The sequence below is a fragment of the Rhinoderma darwinii genome, chromosome 10 (genome assembly GCF_050947455.1).
Source record: "Rhinoderma darwinii isolate aRhiDar2 chromosome 10, aRhiDar2.hap1, whole genome shotgun sequence".
NCBI classification, from domain to species: Eukaryota; Metazoa; Chordata; class Amphibia; order Anura; family Rhinodermatidae; genus Rhinoderma; species Rhinoderma darwinii.
Window position 1 is genome coordinate 29845498 of NC_134696.1, and position 12981 is coordinate 29858478.

General features: G+C 40.4%; 1 protein-coding gene across 3 annotated transcripts in view; it reads right to left on the bottom strand.

Moving 5' to 3' along the window:
* MORN1 (MORN repeat containing 1) overlaps positions 1 to 12981 on the bottom strand; it is a 261533-nt gene that overhangs the window by 227889 nt on the left and 20663 nt on the right. For all 3 annotated transcript variants that reach the window (XR_012850962.1, XM_075840954.1, XM_075840955.1), the window contains exons 4-5: positions 6544 to 6654; positions 5917 to 6007 (exon numbers count right to left, since the gene is read on the bottom strand). Coding sequence is in view for 2 of the 3 variants with exons in the window: in XM_075840954.1 (XP_075697069.1) it covers positions 5917 to 6007; positions 6544 to 6654 (202 nt within the window). In the remaining variant the exon portion in view is untranslated. The remainder of the gene's footprint in view (positions 1 to 5916; positions 6008 to 6543; positions 6655 to 12981) is intronic.

Below are 12981 nucleotides of genomic sequence, written 5' to 3' on the forward strand. Positions count from 1 at the left end.
GGAGCACGATTAGAAGCACGATTATCTGAGTGCTATTACAAGGACACTTGACTGGCATTATTGTATGGGTACTATGATTATTGTATCAGTGCTATGACTGGTACTACCGTAGTGTCACTATGGTTGGTTAGAATGTATGGTTGGTTCTTTCATTTGGGCACTATATAGCACTTCTATGTGGGTAGTGTGTTGGATTATTTTATGGGGAATTGCATGGCTGCATTATTTGAATTACTGGGCAACAAATGGCCACCTTATTGGGGCACATGCTGATTTACTGTTGTTACTGTATGGCCGCATTATTTGGACAGATCGAGGCACTATAATGTGGGCAATCTATGGAAGTAATATTTGGGCATTGAAAAGCAGTAATATTTGGACACATGCTGGTTTTGTGTGGTCGCTGTATGACTGCATTAGGCTTCGTTCACATCTGCGTCAGGGCTCCGTTCCGACGTTCCGTCTGAGCTTTTTGGAGTGGTTTTCGCTTCCATCACCATTTCAATGGTGACTAATCTGATGCTAATGGTTTTCGTTTTTCTCAGTTGTGCAGGGGTTCCGTCGTTTTGACGGAATCAATAGCGTAGACGACTATGCTATTGATTCCTTCAAAACGACAGAACCCCTGCACAACTGAGACAAACGGAAACCATTGGCACCTAATTCGTCACCATTGAAATCAATGGTGATGGAAACGGAAACCTCTGATTTCCGTTTGTGTCAATCAGGGCTCCGTTCAGACGGAAAGCTCAGATGGAACGTTGGAACGGAGCCCTGACACAGATGTGAACGAAGCCTTATTTGTACATGGTAAGGCACTATGATGGGGCCACTCTACAGCAGAATTATGTGGGCATAGAATAGCAGTATTATTTGAGCACCATATGGCAGTATGATTTGTGCATCTAATGAGGATGGTAGCATTATTTGGACGTACACATTTATTTCATAAATTCCTATAAGGAAACCATTGTGGTTTTGGTCAAACTGATAAAAATGGTATGACGAACCATTTTTTTTTTTTGCATAAAGGCAATGGTGATGTAAATCAGGTACTCATTATATGTTTTCTGTTCATTAACATTGGTAGTTAATATTTGCCATAGTTTATACTTGATAATTGTGCTTTTTATGTTTAGCTTGGATAGGACACCCAAAAATAGTGATAAATCACAGTGAAAAACTAAATAAAATACATACCGTCATAAAAATCAAGCAACACGATCTTATTATTTTCATTGATAACAAATAAAAAACAAATCTTTTAAAGTACAAAACTCAACAGCAAACGGAGTCAGAGAAAAAGCTCAAACGCTGGCGTGATCAGACACTTGTAGTTACAAATAAGACGTCAGACTGCACCCAACTGTTCATATTATGTATTGTTCTCGGCAAGCTAGAGATTTTCAGAATTTCCTCACAGGAGCTCTGTATACAGATCAATCACCAGCTCCGTCATCATGATACATGACATGTAATTGTGCTCTAGGGAGAAGATCCGAAAGCTCCAGCAACCACACAAAGGGCTAATACCCATCGTAGACATCAGAGATTTTTTAACTAATGATCCAATATTTTTTTTATTGTTGAATAAATGATGTCAAATTGTTGGTAAAAATAAGATCAATGAATGAATATTACAAAGGTCTGTACCATCCTGACCATCCCCAAAACTGTTATAATAGGAGAAAATTTATATATTATTATCAATCCATATTTATTTTTTATATCTTATATTCGACCCTCCTTTGCAACATTTTATTGTCCAACACCAGTTAGGGTGACAACCATTGTCTTTTGTGGAAAGGATAGAGGTTGTCACAGCATGACCAAATAGTGGTATGAGGTGGTGTGTGTAAAGTCTATGGTCAGTACTTACCTCCTATTTATGGTCTTTAGTCTTGGCTGTTTAGAGGATTTTCAGCTCTGCTCCATTGGTGCTCGGCTATAGTCGGTGACTACACCTCAGGTTACTGCTCATCGAGGCCGATGAGTATATCGCTGAAGAAGAGGCTCCAAAGTTGTACTAATGCTGACACATGCCACCTACATTCTTATCTTAAAGCCTACGTGATTATTCAATGGTGAGTTCTACACATTGGCAAGCTGCTCGGTCTTCTTGTCTACAAGTAAGTGCCCTTTTGGTTCTAGTACAATCACACTGTCTATATTGAATTTTATAGGGGATCAGAATAACCTTTGTCGCTTTCCCCTCCTCCATGCTTTACACTGCAGCTCCATTTGTTCACATTGTTGCATATACAGGAAGTAAAAATCAGTCTTAGGCCTCATGCACATTTTTTCAGCCGCAATTTGTCTGCATTTTTGCGGATAAATTGCGGACCCATTCTTTCTTATGGCCCCATGAACACGACCGTGATTTACACGGATCATTGTGGGGGCCGCAAATGCGGACCGGAAAAACTCAGGACAAGTCATTTTACAGTCCGCAATTGCAGATTCACCAATACTTGTGAATGGTTGTGGATCCGTAAGTCCGGATGACACACGGATGCAAAAAAAGGTTTTTTTTCGGTACCACAGACCGCAGCGGAATCGTGGATTTGCGGACCACAAAACCAATGTGGTCGTGAGCATGAGGCCTTACTCCTACCACAAGAACGTTAGTGCATGCAGGTCAGCTGTCACACATACACTAGGGTACTAGAACACTAATAATGGTGAATATTGGACCCGCTTTAAAGGCTATTTGTTTATAACGGGAAGTGTCCATTTAATGCCAGGTCCATATTTTATGTCTGTATGGCATTGTTCACACCGGCGTTGGATGCTCCATCACAGACTCCGTTGAAAATTCCTGGAAACAGCGTAAATCCATAGACACCCTGACCAAGCCCAATAAAGTCAATGGGTTCCGTCGGGCGCCGATTGTCTCCGTTGTTCAACGGAACCTGCATTTTTGTTGCTCTGCTCCTCTGACGGCGCAGAACAATGGAATGCAGAACGCAAATGTGAACAGGACCTATTATGTACAGCATAATAAAGTTTACAATTATCAGCACCAAAACATGTTTGTCTAATAAAATAAAATACATTTAAAAAGGGAGACGCGCCTGGTGTATCTATTGTTGCCAAACACAGCAGTATATACTAGTCTTATGCAATGCTTTGTGATTTCTTTGGATAGAATCCTAGTAAACTCATGCAGAAACCAGCCCATGTGTTCCTTCCAGTGTATTTGAGAACCTCAGCCCTCTTTTTAGCGGGATATCCCTTTTCTCAGATAACAATGTCACTTGGGTGCCACTTGCCTCTGCTAGAACTGGTCACACCTGCTGCTTGATCTGTGCCAACTCAACAGTTGAGTAGCCAGGCAAAGTAAATATGCGCACAGTGGATTCTGCCAGAAAAAACAGCTAACGTTACACTGGGAGCTTTAGAAACACATTTGGAATGCATGACGTCAGAACATGTGTTCCTCCAGATTACAGGCCGCGCACACTGAGGGTGACCGTATACCGCTGGCAGACACATGTAGGGTTAGATGACAAACAGCACAAGCTGAGTGTTTACAGACGAGAACCTTCACTTGCAGGACACAGGTGCAGATCAGGAGTCATGTTGTACCCTCCGGCTCTCCTAATGTACCGTGTTCTGCAAAATAATCAAGTCGTGTCTTTAAGGCCATGTTCACACGTACAAGGCCACACTTTTTTTGCTGCAGTTTTTAGATGAAAGTGGTGAGTTCCAAATCAACAATTGAATCATGAACCCAGCCTGAATAAATGCTTGAGTAGCCAGGGGGTGCTGCTGGGGTATGTGGGCTAGGTACTGGATGCAAGGGGGGGGGGGGGCGATAACATGCCACTCTGCCTTGCCAAGAGTGTATCGATACAAGGTTAGGAAAGCAAAGCCTAGCTACGGAAGGGAATTTACCCTGGTAGGTCAGAGCTCCTAGTAGCAGCAACCCTAGCGGCCCAGGCCTTCTGCTGCCCGGCTCCATGTATAATCAAATATTCACTTCAGTCAGAATTTTTTAATATATTATAGTAATATTTATTCATTTGGTTGATTAAAAAAAATAGTCCAGGGTTAAGAGAGGTGTGATTGAAATGACGATTTATGGATGTGGCCACAAAATCATTTCATTAAAGCTACATCTTCTCAAACTATTAAAATATGCGAAGTCATTAAAGGGTTTGACCCATCAGGGACATTTATGACATCCACAGGATATGTCATAAATGTCAGATAGATGCGGGTCCCACTTCTGGGACCTGCACCTATTTTTAGAACAGACAACACAAGTTTGACCCTGGGTAGTCAGCGGGTGCAATATATAGTCAGAAAAGGAATGCCTGCAGGCAAACAAAACCCTATTTCCTGACTACCCAAAAATGATAAGGATAAAGTAGAAGTTTACAACTTTTATTAAGCTACGTGTAGCAAGACAAACTATACACATAAATTTTAAAAATTTCACTACCACAGACCGATTTATGTGTATAGTTTGTCTTGCTACACGTAGCTTAATAAAAGTTGTAAACTTCTACTTTATCCTTATCATTTTTGGGTAGTCAGGAAATAGGGTTTTGTTTGCCTGCAGGCATTCCTTTTCTGACTATATATTTTTAGAACAGGGCCCACTAAACCCGTTCTAGCTTTTTGTGCTCACACTGCCTCCCGGCCACTTACTGATTACATGGTCGGACTTACGGAAAAAGTGTAACTCGCTGAGCTGCGCTGTTTCCGTAACTCCCATAGCACTGAATAGTAGTTATTGAAACAGCGCAGCTCGCATGCTTCTGTAACTGCCATTCACTACTATGGGAGTTACGGAAACAGCGCAGCTCAGCGAGTTACACTGTTTCCGTAAGTCCGACCATGTAATCAGTAAGTGGCCGGGAGGCAGTGTGAGCACAAAAGGCTAGAATGGAGATTAGGGGGCCCCGTTCTAGAAATAGGTGCAGGTCCCAGAGGTGGGACCCGCATCTATCTGACATTTATGACATCCTGTGGATATGTCAAATGTCATTCATGGGAAATCCCCTTTAATAAGAATCTAAGTTGGTTTGCGGCCTGTAGATTGCTGCGTGATCTAAGCCTGGGCCAAGATGAGAAATCTCTGTATCATGAACCTTTCTGTGTTCCCATACGAAAGGGAAGGATAATCGTCACCACTGATGTACCACTGGTAAAATCTAGGAGGTCTTTGTGGTGCCTCATAGGGGGTATAAGTACAGGCAGATGTCTTACTGTTCTGTGCCAATGAATTATTTGCCTTTCTATAGCTGCACTAAATCTTTTCAGAAACAACAGAGCTTTACCGGAGGGTTGCAAGGAGAACCAGGACACACATTGCATCTCAGAAGCTTTCTTGACTGATCTGAATCTCAACAGGAGGAACATCATCTAATCAGACATAGAGGGATAATCGGAAACTTCACAACCCAGCAATGGACAGTCATACCCATATATAAAAGGCAATGGACACATTATACCAGTATGAGGGTTAAGTGGGCCATACACATCCGTCAGTGGGTTCCGCATATTTCCAAAGGACCAGTCAACAAACTAACATGGGGACTATTGCCCGGTGTCTCCCACCAGTGGAATCAGGTATTGAACATAGATAATAACATAGAACATAGATAATAATTTCATGTGTGTTAACAGCTTCATTCTGCTATCAGTGTTATCATCGATCAGGAGAATAATTAGCTAATTACCTTATTCTATAAGGGAAACGCCACAAGCAGCGGCCGAGGTTTGTCCAAAGTGCGGTCACAATGCGGCCCAAAAAATGCACCCACATGCGGGTTTACCGCATAACAGTGCCGCTTTTGATTGCCTGTTTGTGTCCGTATGCTTGACACTTTTAGATGGAACAGTGGCCGCCAAGCATGGCCTTACCCGAAATGCTAAAATAATGGTTACAAATGAAAGGAGACTTACTGGAATGTCATTTGTCCATCCCCATGCTTTCTGTTGTTGTGGAAAGCTCCAGAGTAGGTCCGTCCATCTTTGTCTACCAGTAAACCATGTCCTGTGTAAGGGGGAGAGAAATGAGGTTGATATTTAGACATTCTTACAAACAACCACACGCTATATATTTAGAACTACAAGACGGCTGCCGTGGTACTTCTTACCCGTAACCTCCACCATGTAATCCGATTATGGATTATCGGACAGTCATATAAAAATATATAAAATTTACTTGTAAGAGTTTACTGACCACAGAATGACATCTCAAAATACGCTGCCGACATAAAATATGATACTATGACTTTGTTTTTTAATCAGAGAAATCTCACTATCCGTTATCTTTGCTTAGTCTTTATTATTTAGCGTTTATGTGCGGCACATAGGTGCTGGACTATCACAATTGCTGGATAACTAAATTCTGGATTAAAAAACTAAAACATTATTTTATTGCTATTTATAAATATAATTACTACGAAAAATTGAGAAGGCATGTACCGTTTTTTTAAATTAATACTTATGTTAATATAATAATAATAATAATAATAATAATAATAATAATAATAAGTGTTGCATGATCACTCTTGACTCGTCATTCACCTTCTCTTATCCCGAACACAAACTCGCCTTCATATCTTTCACCATCTTTATATTTCATTACTCCGTGTCCATGGAGCTCTCCATCCTGAAATTCCCCAGAATATGTATTCCCTGTAATGCAAAACAGAATTTTATACTAAAGACAAGAACCACTAAACAATATGTGACATTTGCAGCCAGATGCCATATAAGTATATACATAATATGTGATTAAAATTTATATAATCTATATACCGTCATACACAACCACATAACCAGTACAACTATATAACCTCATACTCAACCACATAACCAGTACAACTATATAACCTCATACTCAACCACATAACCAGTACAGCTATATAACCTCATACACAACCACATAACCAGTACAACTATATAACCTCATACACAACCACATAACCAGTACAACTATATAACCTCATACTCAACCACATAACCAGTACAACTATATAACCTCATACACAACCACATAACCAGTACAACTATATAACCTCATACTCAACCACATAACCAGTACAGCTATATAACCTCATACACAACCACATAACCAGTACAACTATATAACCTCATACACAACCACATAACCAGTACAACTATATAACCTCATACACAACCACATAACCAGTACATCTATATATAACCTCATACACAACCACATAACCAGTACAACTATATAACCTCATACACAACCACATAACCAGTACATCTATATAACCTCATACACAACCACATAACCAGTACAGCTATATAACGTCATACACAACCACATAACCAGTACAACTATATAACCTCATACACAACCACATAACCAGTACATCTATATAACCTCATACACAACCACATAACCAGTACAACTATATAACCTCATACACAACCACATAACCAGTACATCTATATAACCTCATACACAACCACATAGCCAGTACATCTACTGTATATATAACCTCATACACAACCACATAGCCAGTACATCTATATAACCTCATACACAACCACATAGCCAGTACATCTATATAACCTCATACACAACCACATAACCAGTACAACTATATAACCTCATACTCAACCACATAACCAGTACAACTATATAACCTCATACACAACCACATAACCAGTACAACTATATAACCTCATACTCAACCACATAACCAGTACAGCTATATAACCTCATACACAACCACATAACCAGTACAACTATATAACCTCATACACAACCACATAACCAGTACAACTATATAACCTCATACACAACCACATAACCAGTACATCTATATATAACCTCATACACAACCACATAACCAGTACAACTATATAACCTCATACACAACCACATAACCAGTACATCTATATAACCTCATACACAACCACATAACCAGTACAGCTATATAACGTCATACACAACCACATAACCAGTACAACTATATAACCTCATACACAACCACATAACCAGTACATCTATATAACCTCATACACAACCACATAACCAGTACAACTATATAACCTCATACACAACCACATAACCAGTACATCTATATAACCTCATACACAACCACATAGCCAGTACATCTACTGTATATATAACCTCATACACAACCACATAGCCAGTACATCTATATAACCTCATACACAACCACATAGCCAGTACATCTATATAACCTCATACACAACCACATAACCAGTGCATCTATATAACCTCATACACAACCAGTACAACTATATAACCTCATACACAACCACATAGCCAGTACATCTATATAACCTCATACACAACCACATAACCAGTACATCTATATAACCTCATACACAACCACATAACCAGTACAACGATATAACCTCATACACAACCATGTAACCAGTACCTCTAAATAACCTCATACTCAACCACATAACCAGTACATCTATATAACCTCATACACAACCACATAACCAGTGCATCTATATAACCTCATACACAACCACATAACCAGTGCATCTATATAACCTCATACACAACCACATAACCAGTACAACTATATAACCTCATACACAACCACATAGCCAGTACATCTATTGTATATATAACCTCATACACAACCACATAGCCAGTACAACTATATCACATCATACACAACTACATAGCCAGAACAACTATATAACCTCATATACAACCACATAACCAGTGCATCTATATAACCTCATACACAACTACATAGCCAGTACAACTATATAACCTCATACACAACCACATAACCAGTACAACGATATAACCTCATACACAACCATGTAACCAGTACCTCTAAATAACCTCATACTCAACCACATACAGTACATCTATATAACCTCATACACAACCACATAGCCAGAACAACTATATAACCTCATACACAACCACATAACCAGTACATATATATATAACCTCATACACAACCACATAGCCAGAACAACTATATAACCTCATACACAACCACGTAACCAGTACATCTATATAACCTCATACACAACCATATAACCAGTACATCTATATAACCTCATACACATAACCAGTACATCTATATAACCTCATACACAACCACATAGCCAGTACATCTACTGTATATATAACCTCATACACAACCACATAGCCAGTACAACTATATCACATCATACACAACTACATAGCCAGAACAACTATATAACCTCATACACAACCACATAACCAGTGCATCTATATAACCTCATACTCAACCACATATTAAGTAATACCTTTATATAATCTCATACGGAACCACATAGCTAATAATACCTCTGTATATATCCTCATACATGAACACATAGACCGTAATACTTCTATATATAACATCACACAGTCAAAGTAAATAATACCTCTATATATTCTCATACAGAAACACAGACAGTAAAACCTTCTGTATATATCGTCATACACTAACACAGTCAGTAATACTTCTATAACCACATACACAGCCATATAGTAATTCCTCTATATAATTTCATAGGAAACAGCATAGTCAGTAATACCTCTGTATATATCCTCATACATGAACACAGCCAGTAAGTAATACCTTTATATAATAACATAGCCAGTAATTACGCTACAACCACAAAGCCAATAATAACAACTATATATAACCTCATCGAGAGCTACACAGCCCAGTTACCTATATATAACCTTATATACCACCATGTATAACACAACGAAATGTTCATATTAATATCAAAATCTTAAAGGGAACCGGTCACCAGCATTTCACCTATTAAACCAGCAATACCTGGTGGAAGTGGGTGAAAAATAATTTCTATGTAACCTATAATTGTCTTCTAAGCAGGCTCTGTACCTTTTAGTATTCTGTTTTTTAGTGTTCCTCCGTCGTATGCTAATGAGCATAAGAGTCACATTTTCGTTTGAATAGTCATATCTTCCTTCCGCAAGCCTTTCCGAGTTAACCCCACATCCTTACTTTTGATTAGCAGCTCCTCACCTTCCCCCAGCACACAGAAATCCCGCACTTGCGCATTGATGTCCTGTTCTGGTGCATGCGCACAACGAGTCACCATAGCGTCATATGCACTGTAACTAGATTTGAGGCCCGTGCGAAGCTGGAAAGGCTGTCGCACCATACATTAAGAGGGCAAGCGCACTATTTCAGACGGTATTTGGGCCAGTTTTCTCCGTTGGGCGGGCATAAGAGGAGGAACCAACGAGACTGCCGGATTATTACCAAAAAAATGCGCAAAATGTTTGCAGACCAATATTTACGGTCGGTGGAGGAGTTTAGGAGAGGGGATAATGGCAATGAACTTTGGACAGCAGCGGCCAGCAAGGGATGAGTAGAGTTCAATAGGTGAAATTATGGTGACCGGTTCCCTTTAAAGGCTATGTACACCTTTGAAAACGTCAGGTCAGCGGGACTGACGGGTTCAGTGACAGCGGGTCCTGTGTATCTCTGGCTCGCAGGATCTACCTGTTATCCATCACATCTTAGTTCATAACTTAGATGTGATCGGTAACAGGTGGATCCTGACTGTCAGAGACACACAGGACCCGCTGACGCTGACACATTTCAGGTTTCAGAATACGATACAGCTTCTCTGTGTACAGGATACAAAGCAGCTGTATCTCAAAAAGTAAAAATAATTTTTAATAAAAAGCAATTAGAAAGTTACACAAAACACACTGACTGACCACATTTTTATAAAAAAACAAACACGTTTTTAAAGGTGTACATAGCCTTTAAATGGCATCATATAACAAATACATGTTCAGGATTAGTCTACCGATATATAACTGTGCCGATATAAATGTATTAGTGGCTGCTACCACTAAAATATACTTATAGGTATATACACTACCGTTCAAAAGTTTAGGGTCACTTAGAAATTTCCTTATTTTTGCAAGAAAAGCACAGTTTTTTTCAATGAAGATAACATTAAATTAATCAGAAATACACTCTATACATTGTTAATGTGCTAAATGACTATTCTAGCTGCAAACGTCTGGTTTTTAATGCAATATCTACATAAGTGTATAGAGGCCCATTTCCAGCAACAATCACTCCAGTGTTCTAATGGTACATTGTGTTTGCTAACTGTGTTAGAAGGCTAATGGATGATTAGAAAACACTTGAAAACCCCTGTGCAATTATGTTAGCACCGCTGTAAACAGTTTTGCTGTTTAGAGGAGCTATAAAACTGACCTTCCTTTGAGCTAGTTGAGAATCTGGAGCATTACATTTGTGGGTTCGATTAAACACTCAAAATGGCTAGAAAAAGAGAGCTTTCATGTGAAACTCGACAGTCTATTCTTGTTCTTAGAAATGAAGGCTATTCCATGCGAGAAATTGCCAAGAAACTGAAGATTTCCTACAACGGTGTGTACTACTCCCTTCAGAGGACAGCACAAACAGGCTCTAACCAGAGTAGAAAGAGAAGTGGGAGGCCCCGCTGCACAACTGAGCAACAAGACAAGTACATTAGAGTCTCTAGTTTGAGAAATAGACGCCTCACAGGTCCTCAACTGGCAGCTTCATTAAATAGTACCCGCAAAACGCCAGTGTCAACGTCTACAGTGAAGAGGCGACTCCGGGATGCTGGCCTTCAGGGCAGAGTGGCAAAGAAAAAGTCATATCTGAGACTGGCTAATAAAAGGAAAAGATTAATATGGGCAAAATCACACAGACATTGGACAGAGGAAGATTGGAAAAAAGTGTTATGGACAGACGAATCGAAGTTTGAGGTGTTTGGATCACACAGAAGAACATTTGTGATACGCAGAACAACTGAAAAGATGCTGGAAGAGTGCCTGACGCCATCTGTCAAGCATGGTGGAGGTAATGTGATGGCCTGGGGTTGCTTTGGTGCTGGTAAAGTGGGAGATTTGTACAAGGTAAAAGGGATTTTGAATAAGGAAGGCTATCACTCCATTTTGCAATGCCATGCCATACCCTGTGGACAGCGCTTGATTGGAGCCAATTTCATCCTACAACAGGACAATGACCCAAAGCACACCTCCAAATTATGCAAGAACTATTTAGGGAAGAAGCAGGCAGCTGGTATTCGATCTGTAATGGAGTGGCCAGCGCAGTCACCAGATCTCAACCCCATAGAGCTGTTGTGGGAGCAGCTTGACCGTATGGTACGCAAGAAGGGCCCATCAAGCCAATCCAACTTGTGGGAGGAGCTTCTAGAAGCATGGGGTGAAATTTCTCCCGATTACCTCAGCAAATTAACAGCTAGAATGCCAAAGGTCTGCAATGCTGTAATTGCTGCAAATGGAGCATTCTTTGATGAAAGCAAAGTTTGAAGGAGAAAATTATTATTTGAAATAAAAATCATTATTTCTAACCTTGTCAATGTCTTGACTATATTTTCTAGTCATTTTGCAACTCATTTGATAAATATATGTAAAGGATCTGCCAGGCACTGCGGGGTTAACTCCCAGAACTAATCAGTCAGCACCTGAGAATACATCCCTGAGACTGACTCCTGCTTCCACCATTCAGGCTGGCAGGCTTAGGAGTGGGAGAGCCTATCGTAACCTGGCCAGACTCAGCTAGCTCCCGCCCTCGGTCTATTTAAGCCTGCACTTCCTGTCCCTCGGTGCTTGTTATTGCTTTTGTTTCCTTCCTTGTGGTTCCTGGCCCAGCTACAGCTCCTGCTATTTTTGATCCTGCTCCATACCGACCCTGGCTTACCGACTACTCTTCTGCTTTTCGTTTTGTACCTCGCACACTCCTGGCTTGACTCGGCTCGTTCACCACTCTGGTTGCTCACGGTGTTGCCGTGGGCAACGGCCCCTTTTCCTTGCTTGTGTTCCTTGTATGTTTGTCGTGCACTTACTGAGCGCAGGGACCGCCGCCCAGTTGTACCTCGTCGCCTAGGGCGGGTCGTTGCAAGTAGGCAGGGACAGAGTGGCGGGTAGATTAGGGCTCACTTGTCCGTCTCCCTACCCCCTGCCGTTAC